The sequence below is a fragment of the Oncorhynchus nerka genome, linkage group LG9a, assembly GCF_034236695.1.
Source record: "Oncorhynchus nerka isolate Pitt River linkage group LG9a, Oner_Uvic_2.0, whole genome shotgun sequence".
In the NCBI taxonomy this organism is placed as follows: domain Eukaryota; kingdom Metazoa; phylum Chordata; class Actinopteri; order Salmoniformes; family Salmonidae; genus Oncorhynchus; species Oncorhynchus nerka.
Window position 1 is genome coordinate 61,438,635 of NC_088404.1, and position 12,162 is coordinate 61,450,796.

General features: G+C 41.6%; 1 protein-coding gene across 2 annotated transcripts in view; it reads left to right on the forward strand.

Annotated features, from left to right (window-relative positions):
• mrpl23 (mitochondrial ribosomal protein L23) overlaps window positions 1–12,162 on the forward strand; it is a 144,929-nt gene that overhangs the window by 21,036 nt on the left and 111,731 nt on the right. For both annotated transcript variants that reach the window (XM_029668814.2, XM_029668815.2), the window contains exon 2: window positions 8,004–8,126. In XM_029668814.2, the coding sequence (XP_029524674.1) occupies window positions 8,004–8,126 (123 nt within the window). The remainder of the gene's footprint in view (window positions 1–8,003; window positions 8,127–12,162) is intronic.

A 12,162-nucleotide genomic window follows, 5' to 3' on the forward strand; every position in this document is an offset into this window, starting at 1 on the left:
TGGCACGACTGCCATATTGCATCTCCATCCCAAAGCCCTTACTTGGAATTGTACTTTGCCAGACTGCCAAGAACCTTGCCCTCATCCAGGCCCAAGGTGGCGAGACACAGTAGTGATGACACCATAGGCCTTGTTGAGCTCTGCACCAGACAGGATGCTCTTGACCGCATACTTGGGGTCCAACATGTACGCTGCGGAGTGTATGGGCTTCAGGCAGAAGTCTTCATGCTTTTTGATGTATTTCAGAACTGCAGTTTCCTCTGCTTGGAGCAACAGTGAAGTGGGCAGGACAGCACGGATATCTTCTCTTACATCTGCAAGCAAAGTCTTAACATCAGACAGGATGGCATTGTCTCCCTCAATCCGTGCAATGGCTACTGCTATAGGTTTCAGGAGTTTCATGCTGCTTACCACTCTCTCCCAAAATACATCATCCAGGAGGATCCTCTTGATGGGGCTGTCCATATTGGCAGACTGATATGGCCATTTCTTGGAGAGACTCCTTCCCCTCCAGGAGACTGTCAAACATGATGACAACACCACCTCAACGGGTGTTGCTGTGCAGCTTCAATGTCGTGGTCTTGTTCTTCTCACTTTGCTGCTATATGATGACCCTTCAAATATCTAACAATTTCCTTGGCTCTCTTGTAGAGTGTATCCATTGTTTTCAGTGCCATGACGTCCTTGAGGAGCAGATTCAATGCATGAGCAGCACAGCCAATGGATGTGATGTAAGGGTAGGACTCAACTTTAGACCAAGCAGCCTTCATGTTTGTATCATATTCTGTCACCAGTGCAAGTACCTTCTGTGGCCCAAGGTCATTGATGACTGCCTTCAGCTCATCTGCAATGTAGAGACCGGTGTGTCTGTTGTCCCTTGTCTGTGCTCTTGTAGAATACTGGATGAGGGGTGTAGATGATGTAGTTAATTTTTCCTTGCCCACAAACATTTGACCACCAATCAGAGATGATTGCAATACAGTCTGCTTTCTGTATGATTTACTTGAACTCTGTTGAACTCTGCATCCAGCAAATTAGTAGATAATGCATGTCTGGTTGGAGGGGTGTATTCTGGGTGAAGAACATTCAGAAATCTCTTCCAATACACATTGCCTGTGAGCATCAGAGGTGAACCAGTTGCATACACAGCTCGAGCAAACATTCATCAGCATTTCTCTGACTACGTTCCTCCATTGAGTAAAAACAAATGTCTGATTCCAGTAGGACCATGAGCTGTCGCTATCGATAAGGTGTCAGATTCATAATTTTCACCTCACATAGAAGTAGAGGGAATTTTGTCAGAGGTTGCTTGTTGTGAGTGCTGAGAGGGGACTTTATGCACTTGGCCAGAAGATTCTGCATCTTTGTTGCATTCTTCACATATGATTTGTCACAGTATTTCCTTCTACATTAGCTGCAGTGAAATGTCTCCACACATCAAATAGTGCTCGTGGCATTTTCCTGTAAAGATTTTTTTTTAATTAGTTAAAATAAACCCAAATACAATTCCATGTACAGATAAATCGTTAAGCAGTTAGATTAAACAACTCCTTTGTTAGATAAATGTTTTAAAATTAAACCTGTATGGAAACAGGTGAATGAACACTCCTCAGATAGTAAGCTCAAGCAAGCTAAACCCACAAGCTAAAACCCAACTTGCAGAAATTGTTAACTTGTTATGGCTGAGATCCCGTTACCGGGAGCGATATAACAACAACCAGTGATGGTACAGGGCGCCATATTCAAAAGAACAGAAATCTCATAATTAAAATTCCTCAAACATACATGTAATTTATATAGTTCTCAAGGTAGTCTTGTTATTAATCCCACCACAGTGTCCGATTTCAAATAGGATTTACGGGGAAAGCACCACAAACGATTATGTTAGCTCACCAACAACTCACTAAAATACACAGCCAATTTTACCAGCCAAAGAGAGAGAAAAAACACAAATAGAGATAAAATTAATCACTAACCTTTTGATAATCTTCACCAGATGACACTCATAGGACTTCATGTTACACAATACATGCATGTTTTGTTTGATAAAGTTCATATTTATATCAGAAAATCTGAATTTACATTGGCGCGTTACATTCACTAGTTCCGAAAACATCCAGTGATTTTTGCATAGCCACATCATTCAACAGAAATACTCATCATAAATGTAGGAATGGAATTATAGATATACCTCTCCTTAATGCAACCGCTGTGTCAGATTTCAAAAAAACTTTACGGAAAAAGAAACCCATGCAATAATCTGAGACGGCGCTCAGAACAATAGTAAAATTAGCCGCCATGTTGGAGTCAACAGAAACCAGAAAATACATTATAAATGTTTCCTTACCTTTGATGAACTTCATCAGGAATTGTGGACCTAGGAATGCCAGGTCCACAATAAATGCTTGATTTGTTCAATAATGTCCGTTATTTATGTCCAGTTAGCGTGTTTGGTAAACAATTCCAAAGTCACAAAGCGCGTCCACTATGACCAAAAGTTCCGTAACAGTCAGTAGAAACATGTCAAACGATGTATTGAATCAATCTTAAGAATGTTGTTAACTTCTTGCGTCGAGCCATCCCGGATCCGGTATCGTGACTACAGCCTCAAGCTCATTACCATAACGCAACGTTAACTATTCATGAAAATCGCAAATGAAATGAATCTATTTGCTCTCAAGCTTAGCCTTTTGTTAACAACTCTGTCATCTCAGATTTTCAAAATATGCTTCTCAACCATTGCAAAAAAGCATTTGTGTAACAGTAATGATGGCTAACGTACCATTTAGCATTAGCATTCAGCATGCAACATTTTCCACAAAAACCATAAAAGCATTCAAATAAAATCATTTACCTTTGAAGAACTTCAGATGTTTTCAATGAGGAGACTCTGTTAGATAGCAAATGTTCCGTTTTTACAAAAAATATTATTTGTGTCGACTAATCGCTCCGTTTTGTTCATTGCGTTTGGGTAAGGAAAAAATAATAATAAGTCATTAAAACGCCAACTTTTTTCCAAATTAACTCCATAATATCGACAGAAACATGGCAAACCGATGTTTAGAATCAATCCTCAAGGTGTTTTTCACATATCTATCGACGATAAAATCCATCGTGGCATTTTACTTTCTGTTCTGAAGAAATGGAACGCGCATGGACCTACAGATTACGCACACAGGACACCGGGCGGGACACCAGGTAAATGTAGTCTCTTATGGTCAATCTTCCAATGATATGCCTACAAACACGTCACAATGCTGCAGACACCTCAGGGAATAGACAGAAAGCACGGGCTCATTCCTGGCGCATTCACAGCCATATAAGGAGACATTGGAACACAGCGCCTTCAGAATCTGGGGCATTTCCTGTATGAAACTTCATCTTGGTTTCGCCTGTTGCATTAGTTCTGGGGCACGCACAGATAATATCTTTGCAGTTTTGGAGACGTCAGAGTTGTCTTTCCAAGGCTGTCAATTCCATGCATAGTCGAGCATCTTTTCGTGACAAAATATTGCGCTTAAAACGGGCACGTCTTTTTATCCAATAATGACACAGCGCCCCCATAGGTTCAACAGGTTAACATACATCTCGAATAACTTTCCAACTGGAGAATTACATAGACTTCAAATGAGCGATGGAACGGAGCTGCCTCTCACGTGAACGCGCATGGTCACCTCATGGTCACATCATGGCAGTGGTTACCTATTCCTTTCTCCTTCGGACCCGCTTCACATCAGAGTCATCAAACAAAGTTCTATTGACTGTTGACATCTAGTGGAAGCTGTAGGAAGTGACAACTCATCCATATATCGCTGTAATTTCAATGGGAGCTTGTTTGAAAATCTACCAGCCTCAGAAAAAATCCAAACAGGAAGTGGAACTTCTCAGGTTTTTGCCTACCATATGAGTTCTGTTATACTCACAGACATAATTCAAACAGTTTTAGAAACTTCAGAGTGTTTTCCATCCAATACTAATAATAATATGCATATATTAGCAACTATGACTGAAGAGCAGGCAGTTTACTCTGGGCACCTTTCATCCAAGCTACTCAATACTGCCCCTGCAGCCATAAGAAGATAACAAGTTAGAAATTATTTGAACACACTTTTCTGTAGGCTAATATTTACTAGTTACATGATTTTTTTTATGTCCTAGAAAATATATTCACCCCAACTAGTATTGGTATTTTAGGTTTTTTCTTAACTGCATTTTGGTCAAGGGCTTGTAAGCATTTCACTGTAATGTCTATTCGGCACATGTGACATAAAATTTGATTGTAATCACAATTTACCAGAAAGCATGTAGTCCTTGGCTCAGACAGCTTAGTAGTGTGGGCTCTAGCATCTCATTAGTGTGCAAGATCTTGAGAATCATCTGTACATTTGATGGAAGAGTCCACTGCACATTTGATGGAAGATTGCACTGTGCATGCTGAGGGTTGCAATTCCATTGAATTGGGGATTGTTTAACCAAAATATGCCACAAGACCTAGAATGGCCTTATGTGTATCCCACAAAAAAGGTTCACTGTTATAAGCTATCTTTTTTGATGAATTTTAAGTGAAATTCCCCAAATTCCCAGGCTTAACTTCCCATGGAAAATTTCTGACCTTTTGCAATCCTAGTTGCATATCAGTAAGCTGATTAAACCGCATGATCATTACACAGGTGCAGCTTGTGTTGGGGACAATAAAATGCCACTCTAAAATGTGCACTTTTTTCACACAACACTACAGATGTTTTTGAGGGCATGTGTAATTGGAATACTGACTACAGGAATGTCCACCAGAGCTGTTGCCAGATAATTGAATGTTCATTTCTTTACAATAAGCCTTCTCCAACATTGTTTTAGAGAATTTGGCAGTATATCCAACCGGCCTCACAACTGCAGAACACATGTAACCATGCCAACCCAAGACCTCCACATCCGGCGTCTTCACCTGCAGGATTGTTTGAGACCAGTCACCCGGACAGCTGATTAAACTGGTTTGCACAACCAAATAATTTCTGCCCAAACTGTCAGCACCTGTCTCAGGGAAGCTCATCTGCATGATTGTCATCCTCACCAGGGTTTTGACCTGACTTTAGTTCGACGTCGTAATCGCTTTCAGTGGGCAAATGCTCATTTTATATGGCCACTGGCATGCTGGAGAAGTGTGATTTTCATGGATGAATTCTGGTTTCATTTGTACCGGGAAGATGGCAGAACGCATGTATGGCGTCGTGTGGGCGAGCGGTTTGCTGATGTCAATATTATGAACATGTAGTGGTGGGGTTATGCTATGGGCAGCCATAAGCTACGGACAACGAACACAATTGTATTTTATTGATAGCAATTTGAATGCTCCCTTTGCTATGAGACTCAAAATTGAGCTTGTGTATCCTGTTTCCATTGATCATTCTTGAGCTTTTTCTACAACTTGATTGGAGTCCACCTGTGGTAAATTCAATTGATTGGACATGGTTTGGAAAGACACACACACCTGTCTATATAAGGTCCCACAAGGCACAGATCTGGGGAAGGGTACAAAAAAAATGTCTGCATCATTGAAGGTCCCCAAGAACACAGACACCTACATCATTCTTAAATGGAAGAAATTTGGAACGACCAAGACTCTTCCTAAAGCTGGGCAAACTGAGCAAACTGGGGAGAAGGGCCTTGGTCAGGGAGGTGACCCAGAACCCGATGGTCACTCTGACAGAGCTCTGGAGTTCCTCTGTGGAGTTGGGAGAACTTTCCAGAAGGACAACCATCTCTGCAGCACTCCACCAATCAGGCATTGATAGTGGAGTGGCCAGACGGACGACACATCTCAGTAAAAGGCATGGTGGTAACAGCATCATGCTGTTGGGATGTCTTTCAGCGGCAGGGACTGGGAGACGAGTCGGGATCAAGGGAAAGATGAACTGACTAAAGTACAGAGATATCCTTGATGAAAACCTGCTCCAGAGAGCTCATGACCTCTGACTGGGGCGAAGGTTCACCTAAGCACACAGCCAAGACAACGCAGGAGTGGCTTTGGGACAAGTCTCTGAATGTCCTTGAGTGGCCCAGCCAGATCCTGGACTTGAACCAGATCGAACATATCTGGAGAGACCTGAAAGTATCTGTGCTGTGACCCCCCCCCCCCCCCCATCCAACCTGACAGTGTTTGAGAGGATCTGCAGAGAAGAAGGGCTTGGCACACCTGTAACCCCAGATACAGGTGTGCCAAGCATGTAGCATCATGCCAAATAAGACTTGAGGCTGTAATCACTGCCAAAGGTGCTATTGTGAGTGCAATAAAAGGTCTTAACCTCACTAGGGTATGTGGGACTGTAGCGTCCCACCTGCCCAACATCCAGTGAAATTGCAGAACGCCAAATTCAAAAAAACAAATACTCATTATAAAAATGAATTAAACTTGTAAGTGTTATACATCGGTTTAAAGATTAATTTCTTGTTAATCCAACCACGGTGTCAGATTTCTAAAAGGCTTCACGGCGAAAGCATATCATGCGATTATGTGAGAACAGCGCCCAGCAGACAAATCATTACAAACAGTTACCAGCCAAGTAGAGGAGTTACACAAGTCAGAAATAGAAATCAAATGTAATCACTTACCTTTGAAGATCTTCATATGGTTGCACTCACAAGACTCCCATTTACTCAATAAATGTTTGTTTTGTTCGATAAAGTCCCTGTTTATATCCAAAAACCTCTGTTTTGTTCAGTAATCCACAGGCTCAAACGCAGTCACAACAGGCAGACGAAAAATCTAAATAGTATCCGTAAAGTTCGTAGAAACATTTCGAACAATGTTTATTATCAATCCTCAGGTAGTTTTTTTAGCCTAAATAATCGATAATATTTCAACCGGACAATAACGTCCTCAATATAAAAGGTAACCAAGAAAGGTGCGCTCTCGTTCGTGCGCATGGGACACGACAGTGTCCACTCATTCAGAGTGGTCTTACGCCCTCCATTTTTCAGAATACAATTTCTAAAGACTGTTGGCATCTCGTGGAAGCCATAGGAAGTGCAATTAGTGTCCTAAGTCAATGGATACTGTAATGGCATGCAATAGAAAACTACACACATAAAAAAAAATCTCACTTCCTGGATGGATTTTTTTCTCAGGTTTTCGCCTGCAAAATCAGTTCTGTATAATACTCATATTATTTTAACAGTTTTGGAAACTTTGGTGTTTTCTATCCAAATCTACCAATTATATTCATATCCTAGCATCTGGGCCTGAGTAGCAGGCAGTTTACTTTGGGCACACTTTTCATCCGGATCAACTTCCTGTAACCTGCTGATAGCGTGAGGGAAAATCAATTAATCAAGTGTGTTTATAAAGCCCTCAACAGATGGCACAACATGTATTTACGTTGACTGTAAGGTCGTAATCTTTAGGCTAGCCGCAATGAGTTCTATAGCAGGATTGATATATGCTCAGAGGCTTCAGAGATGTCCACCGAGCAGCAAACCCAGATTCATTGTGGAGAAGAAAAGCTAGTTTGATGTGGATGAGTAATCGGACTAAGGGACAGTTGGCTAGTTAAAATTACTTGTGATACAAATATTTTTTTATTTGATATTGGCAAATTTGATTGAACAGACTTTCTTTAACTAGAAAGCTAGAGAATCTGACACATTTTCACCTGTCTGGAGAAGAGCGGAGGACCAGGACTATTGAAATGCACCCCATTTACATGGGTCCAATGACTTTAGTCTCCTTCCCTATATTGTACTGACTGCACCTGCTCACTTTCTACTCTCACTGTTAATCTGTAATGTTCAGAAGACTGTGTTGGCCAAAAGCATTGCTATAGCCACAAAAAGTGTAAAATAAGCATTGATTGTAAACTGTTTGGCTCCAGTTTCCTGGAGCCAGATTATTAAAACGGTTCTTGGACTAAAAACACTTTCCATTGATCATCTATATTTAGTCCATGAGTAGGGGTCTGGGAAAGCGTGCTTGGACTCTCCTTCAACCCAGTCTCCTGTTTTCCATACAGATACCCGCTGTACCAGATCGGGAACCCCCAACTGAGGATCTTCCGGCCGCCATTCTCCCTGACTCTGGTCCGACCAGGGAAGGAGCAGCCTCAGGACACAGTGCAGTTCAGAATCCCCATGGAGTAAGTCTGTTTTTTTTAATGACCTGTAACAGCACTGTGAGTTGTAAATTCAATGTGAGTCCAAACGAATGAGGGCACACTGAGGGGGTGAAAGGTTCTGAGCTGGGGTCTGATTATTAACCTAATTCCCTTTCCCTTCCTTTTACTTAGTGTACATGTTCCCTGTCCCCTCATAGATTTCAAAGCATTAGACGGGTGTGTTAAGAGTCTTCACTTTATTTCTTACACCAGTCCATTTCCATGAGGTGGAGTGAACAAGTGCTGGTCTGCATCCTGGCCACCAGATGGAGTGCTAACCTAAAGAAATGAATGGCAGCCATCGGCTTCAGGTTGTTTCTCTGACCCCAGTACTGAGCTGATTGACTAAGCATGAGATGAGAAGAACAGAACTGAGTAGGTAGTGGCTTCCCCAAACTATTGATTCAGGGTCAGATATATTTCCAAGGGGAACTTGTTCTTACTGTGAGTGTTTGCTTTATTGCTATGCTAGCTCAGTTCATCGACGTTCGCACAACTTAAACAGGACATCAAGCATATATAGGGAACGACTATTACCATCCAGAGCTGTAGATACAAAGAGTTGAGAGGTGTACTATCGTTTTATTGGCATTACATTTCTTGCCACAATGACATTGTCTCGGTCCAAGAAGTGGGTCACAAGTCATCTGCTGCTTCGACCATCAGACAGTCCAATGACTCCACTGAATTTAAATTGATGCTTCAAGTGGAGCATCAATCGCAGTCTTTGCAGGGTCTTATTTCTAATCTATTCATTCATGTACTGGGTTCCCGCCCCAGACTCCAGGGTGCTTGTTTTAAAAGGCCGGTCTGTGTGTGGGTGAAATGTTTTTTATTTGTTTGTTTTTTCCCCCCGGGGCCTTTTCCTGGGCCAGGGAGAGGCACATGATTGCTGTACCTCCACCAAAAAAAAAAGTGTGTTTACTACACCTTGTTGATCCTCTTCAGACACACACACACACACACACACACACACACATCTATACCTTCTCCGGATCACCTAATGTCCATGATATTGATGGCTACTCAGGGTTTCCATTTGGAAAAAGTGGCGCCGGACAATTGACCGGCAGCATCTTTTATTTACAGGACATTTCAGACATTTACCAGACCCATATGCATTGGTTTCGTGACCTGATTAGGGCGTCCACCTACGGTTCTCAGAATGACAGAAATCACATTTAGTTTATGGTATTTCATCTTAACAGAACATGCAGCTCGAATGCAACGGTGTGCATAATTCTTACTGGAAATTGCATTAAAATGCCAAAATTGTATAGCCAAATTAGTGTACTCCTGTCTATACAGAAATAAATTAAATCATTCAAAATAGGCTACTACACCAGAAAGCATGATTTGACCACAGCGGATCAAAGAAGCTGTGGATTGTTTTAAATCGCATAGCCTACAGTCAGAAATGGAAAAACAGTTTGGAAAACAAATGAGAAGACAGACTGGAGTCTTGTCATTATCAAAATTCTCAACTTAATTGAGCAAAAAGTATTGGCACCAGCGGAGATCGGTCATATGAGTGTGCATATTTACTGTTTTTTACTTTCCTCTTCCTGTACTCCCTGTTCACTCATGACTGCACGGTCAGGCACGACTCCATCACCATCGTTAAGTTTGCCGATGACACAACAGTGGTAAGCTGTTGACAACGACGAGACAGCCTATAGGGACGAGGTCAGAGACCTGGCCGTGTGGTGTCAGGACAACAACCTCTCCCTCAACGTGGTCAAGACTAAGGAGATGATTGTGGACTACAGGAAAAGGAGGACCGAGCACGCCACATTCTCATCGATGGGGCTGTAGTGGAGCAGGTTGAGAACTTCAAGTTCCTTGGTGTCCATATCACCAACAAACTATAATGTTCCAAACCTCAGATCCTCAAAAGGTTCTACAGCTGCAACATCGAGAGCATCCTGGTTGCATCACTGCCTGGTATGGAAACTGCTCAGCCTCCGACCACAAGGCACTAAAGAGGGTTGTGCGAACGGCCCAGTAGATCACTGTGGCCAAGCTTTCTACCATCCAGGACCTCTATACCAGGCGGTGTCAGAGGAATGCCCCAAAAATTGGCAAAGGCTGTTCTCTCTGCTTCCGCATGGCAAGCGGTACCAGAGCGCCAAGTCTAGGTCCAAGAGGCTTCTAAACAGCTTCTACCCCCAAGCCATAAGACTGCTGAACATCTAATCAAATGGCTACCCAGACTGCTTGCATTGCCCTCCCCCCTTACACTGCTGATACTCTCTGTTATTATCTATGCATAAGTTACTTTAATAACTCTACCCACATATATTAACTCGACTAACCAGTACCTCCGCACATTGACTCTGTACCGCTACCACCTGTATATAGTCTCGCTATTGTTATTTTACTGCTGCTCTTTAATTATTTGTTTATTTCTTTTTTTTTGTAGGTATTTTTCTTATCTGCATTGTTGATTAAGGGCTTGTAAGTAATCATTTCACTGTATGGTCTCTACACCTGTTGTATTCGTTGCATGTGACAAATAACATTTGATTTGATTCCAGGTTAGATTACCGTCGTGGTATTTGTCTCCCATTTTTCCAAGGCCTAATAAATGATCACACAAAATAGTTTTTATTGATATGTTTGTCAGTGTCAGCAGAGTTGGCTACCCTGTCATTTTTGTTGTATTAAAAAAATATTCTGCTAAGGTTTCCAGTCATATAACGTGTCTATGTCAATCTACTTCCCCAATATAGAAAAGTTGACCTATTTTATTGGTCAGCTTGTTGCTCTGTGCAAGAAAGAAGTAGTCTATTCCAAACAGACCCTGGGACAGTTGTGGGATGATAGATCCAAAATTCATACAACATGCCTACATCCAACATGAAAAAAAAGCAATGAGGCTCATGCAACAGATCAGTATGTAAAAATGGTGCTAAACAATATTTATTTTTTAGGGGTAAACTATTCTTGAAGTTATAAGCGCAGCAATGCGCAGAAGGCTACGCGCGAATGTTTGTTTCATAATCGAATTAGTGGGGAAATATCCTTGTGAGCGGTTTCATGTGACAGAGATGAAAATATCCATTCAACATTTTGAAAGAGGGTAAATATACAACAACTACCATGGTGGGTTGCTAATATGACTAGGATTGTGCTTTTGGCTACTGGACAATTAAATAAATATATTTATTTGAAAACTAATAGAACATGAGAGGAAACGGCTAATGGTTTCAATGGCATATGTACGTTTTTCGAAAATAAAATCCTGCACGTTTGGTTGGATTTTGGCTAGGCTACTTTGAAGCAAGGTAAGACATGCAGTAAAATGTTCTGGATTCTAACAATTAAATGTTTCCTTTATAATTGTGGCCATTGTTTTTTTTAAAGTATTTTTTTTTACACGTGATTTCTTTAAAGAATGTTGCACACTGTTTGGGCTTATTAAAGCACGTTTCACTCCAGCAGAAACAAACACCTGTTTGAGCTGTTTTTGGCAGCTCTCGCACTACATCAACTGGTATTTCATTATTAGGCTAAAATGCATTATTTCGCAATGGGCTCCCCCCCCAATATCAGCTTTTACCTTTTTTTTACCAGCCGAAAGCCGGCTATTACCTTCTAACGGAAACCCTGTGACTACTGTGTCGTCACTACAATAAAGTGTTGATTGTGATTGTGGCCGTAGGTAGTAGCGTTTTTGTAGTGAGCCTTTCTTGAGTGCTTTAATTGAGTTTTTCTCAGGACGAACACAAGGTTTGCGTTGTCTGCCAAGCACCTGGGGCCTGAAATCAACACACACCCATAGAGGTCCTATTTTTTTTATTCTGTGGACTCACAGGACGGAACTCAACTCGTTCTCTCTGCTCCTCGCGTTATTATTATACACTTCCCAAATGCTCTGCAAACATTTCTCAAACTACACAGCCGTCTCCTAATCCTTCCTTGGCACTTTCACTGGCTCAAAACAACCGGGGAGTGTTTCTCTCTCGCTTCCTTAGTGCTGAGGTCGTTTTGGTTTCTCTTGTCATTTTGAGTGTTC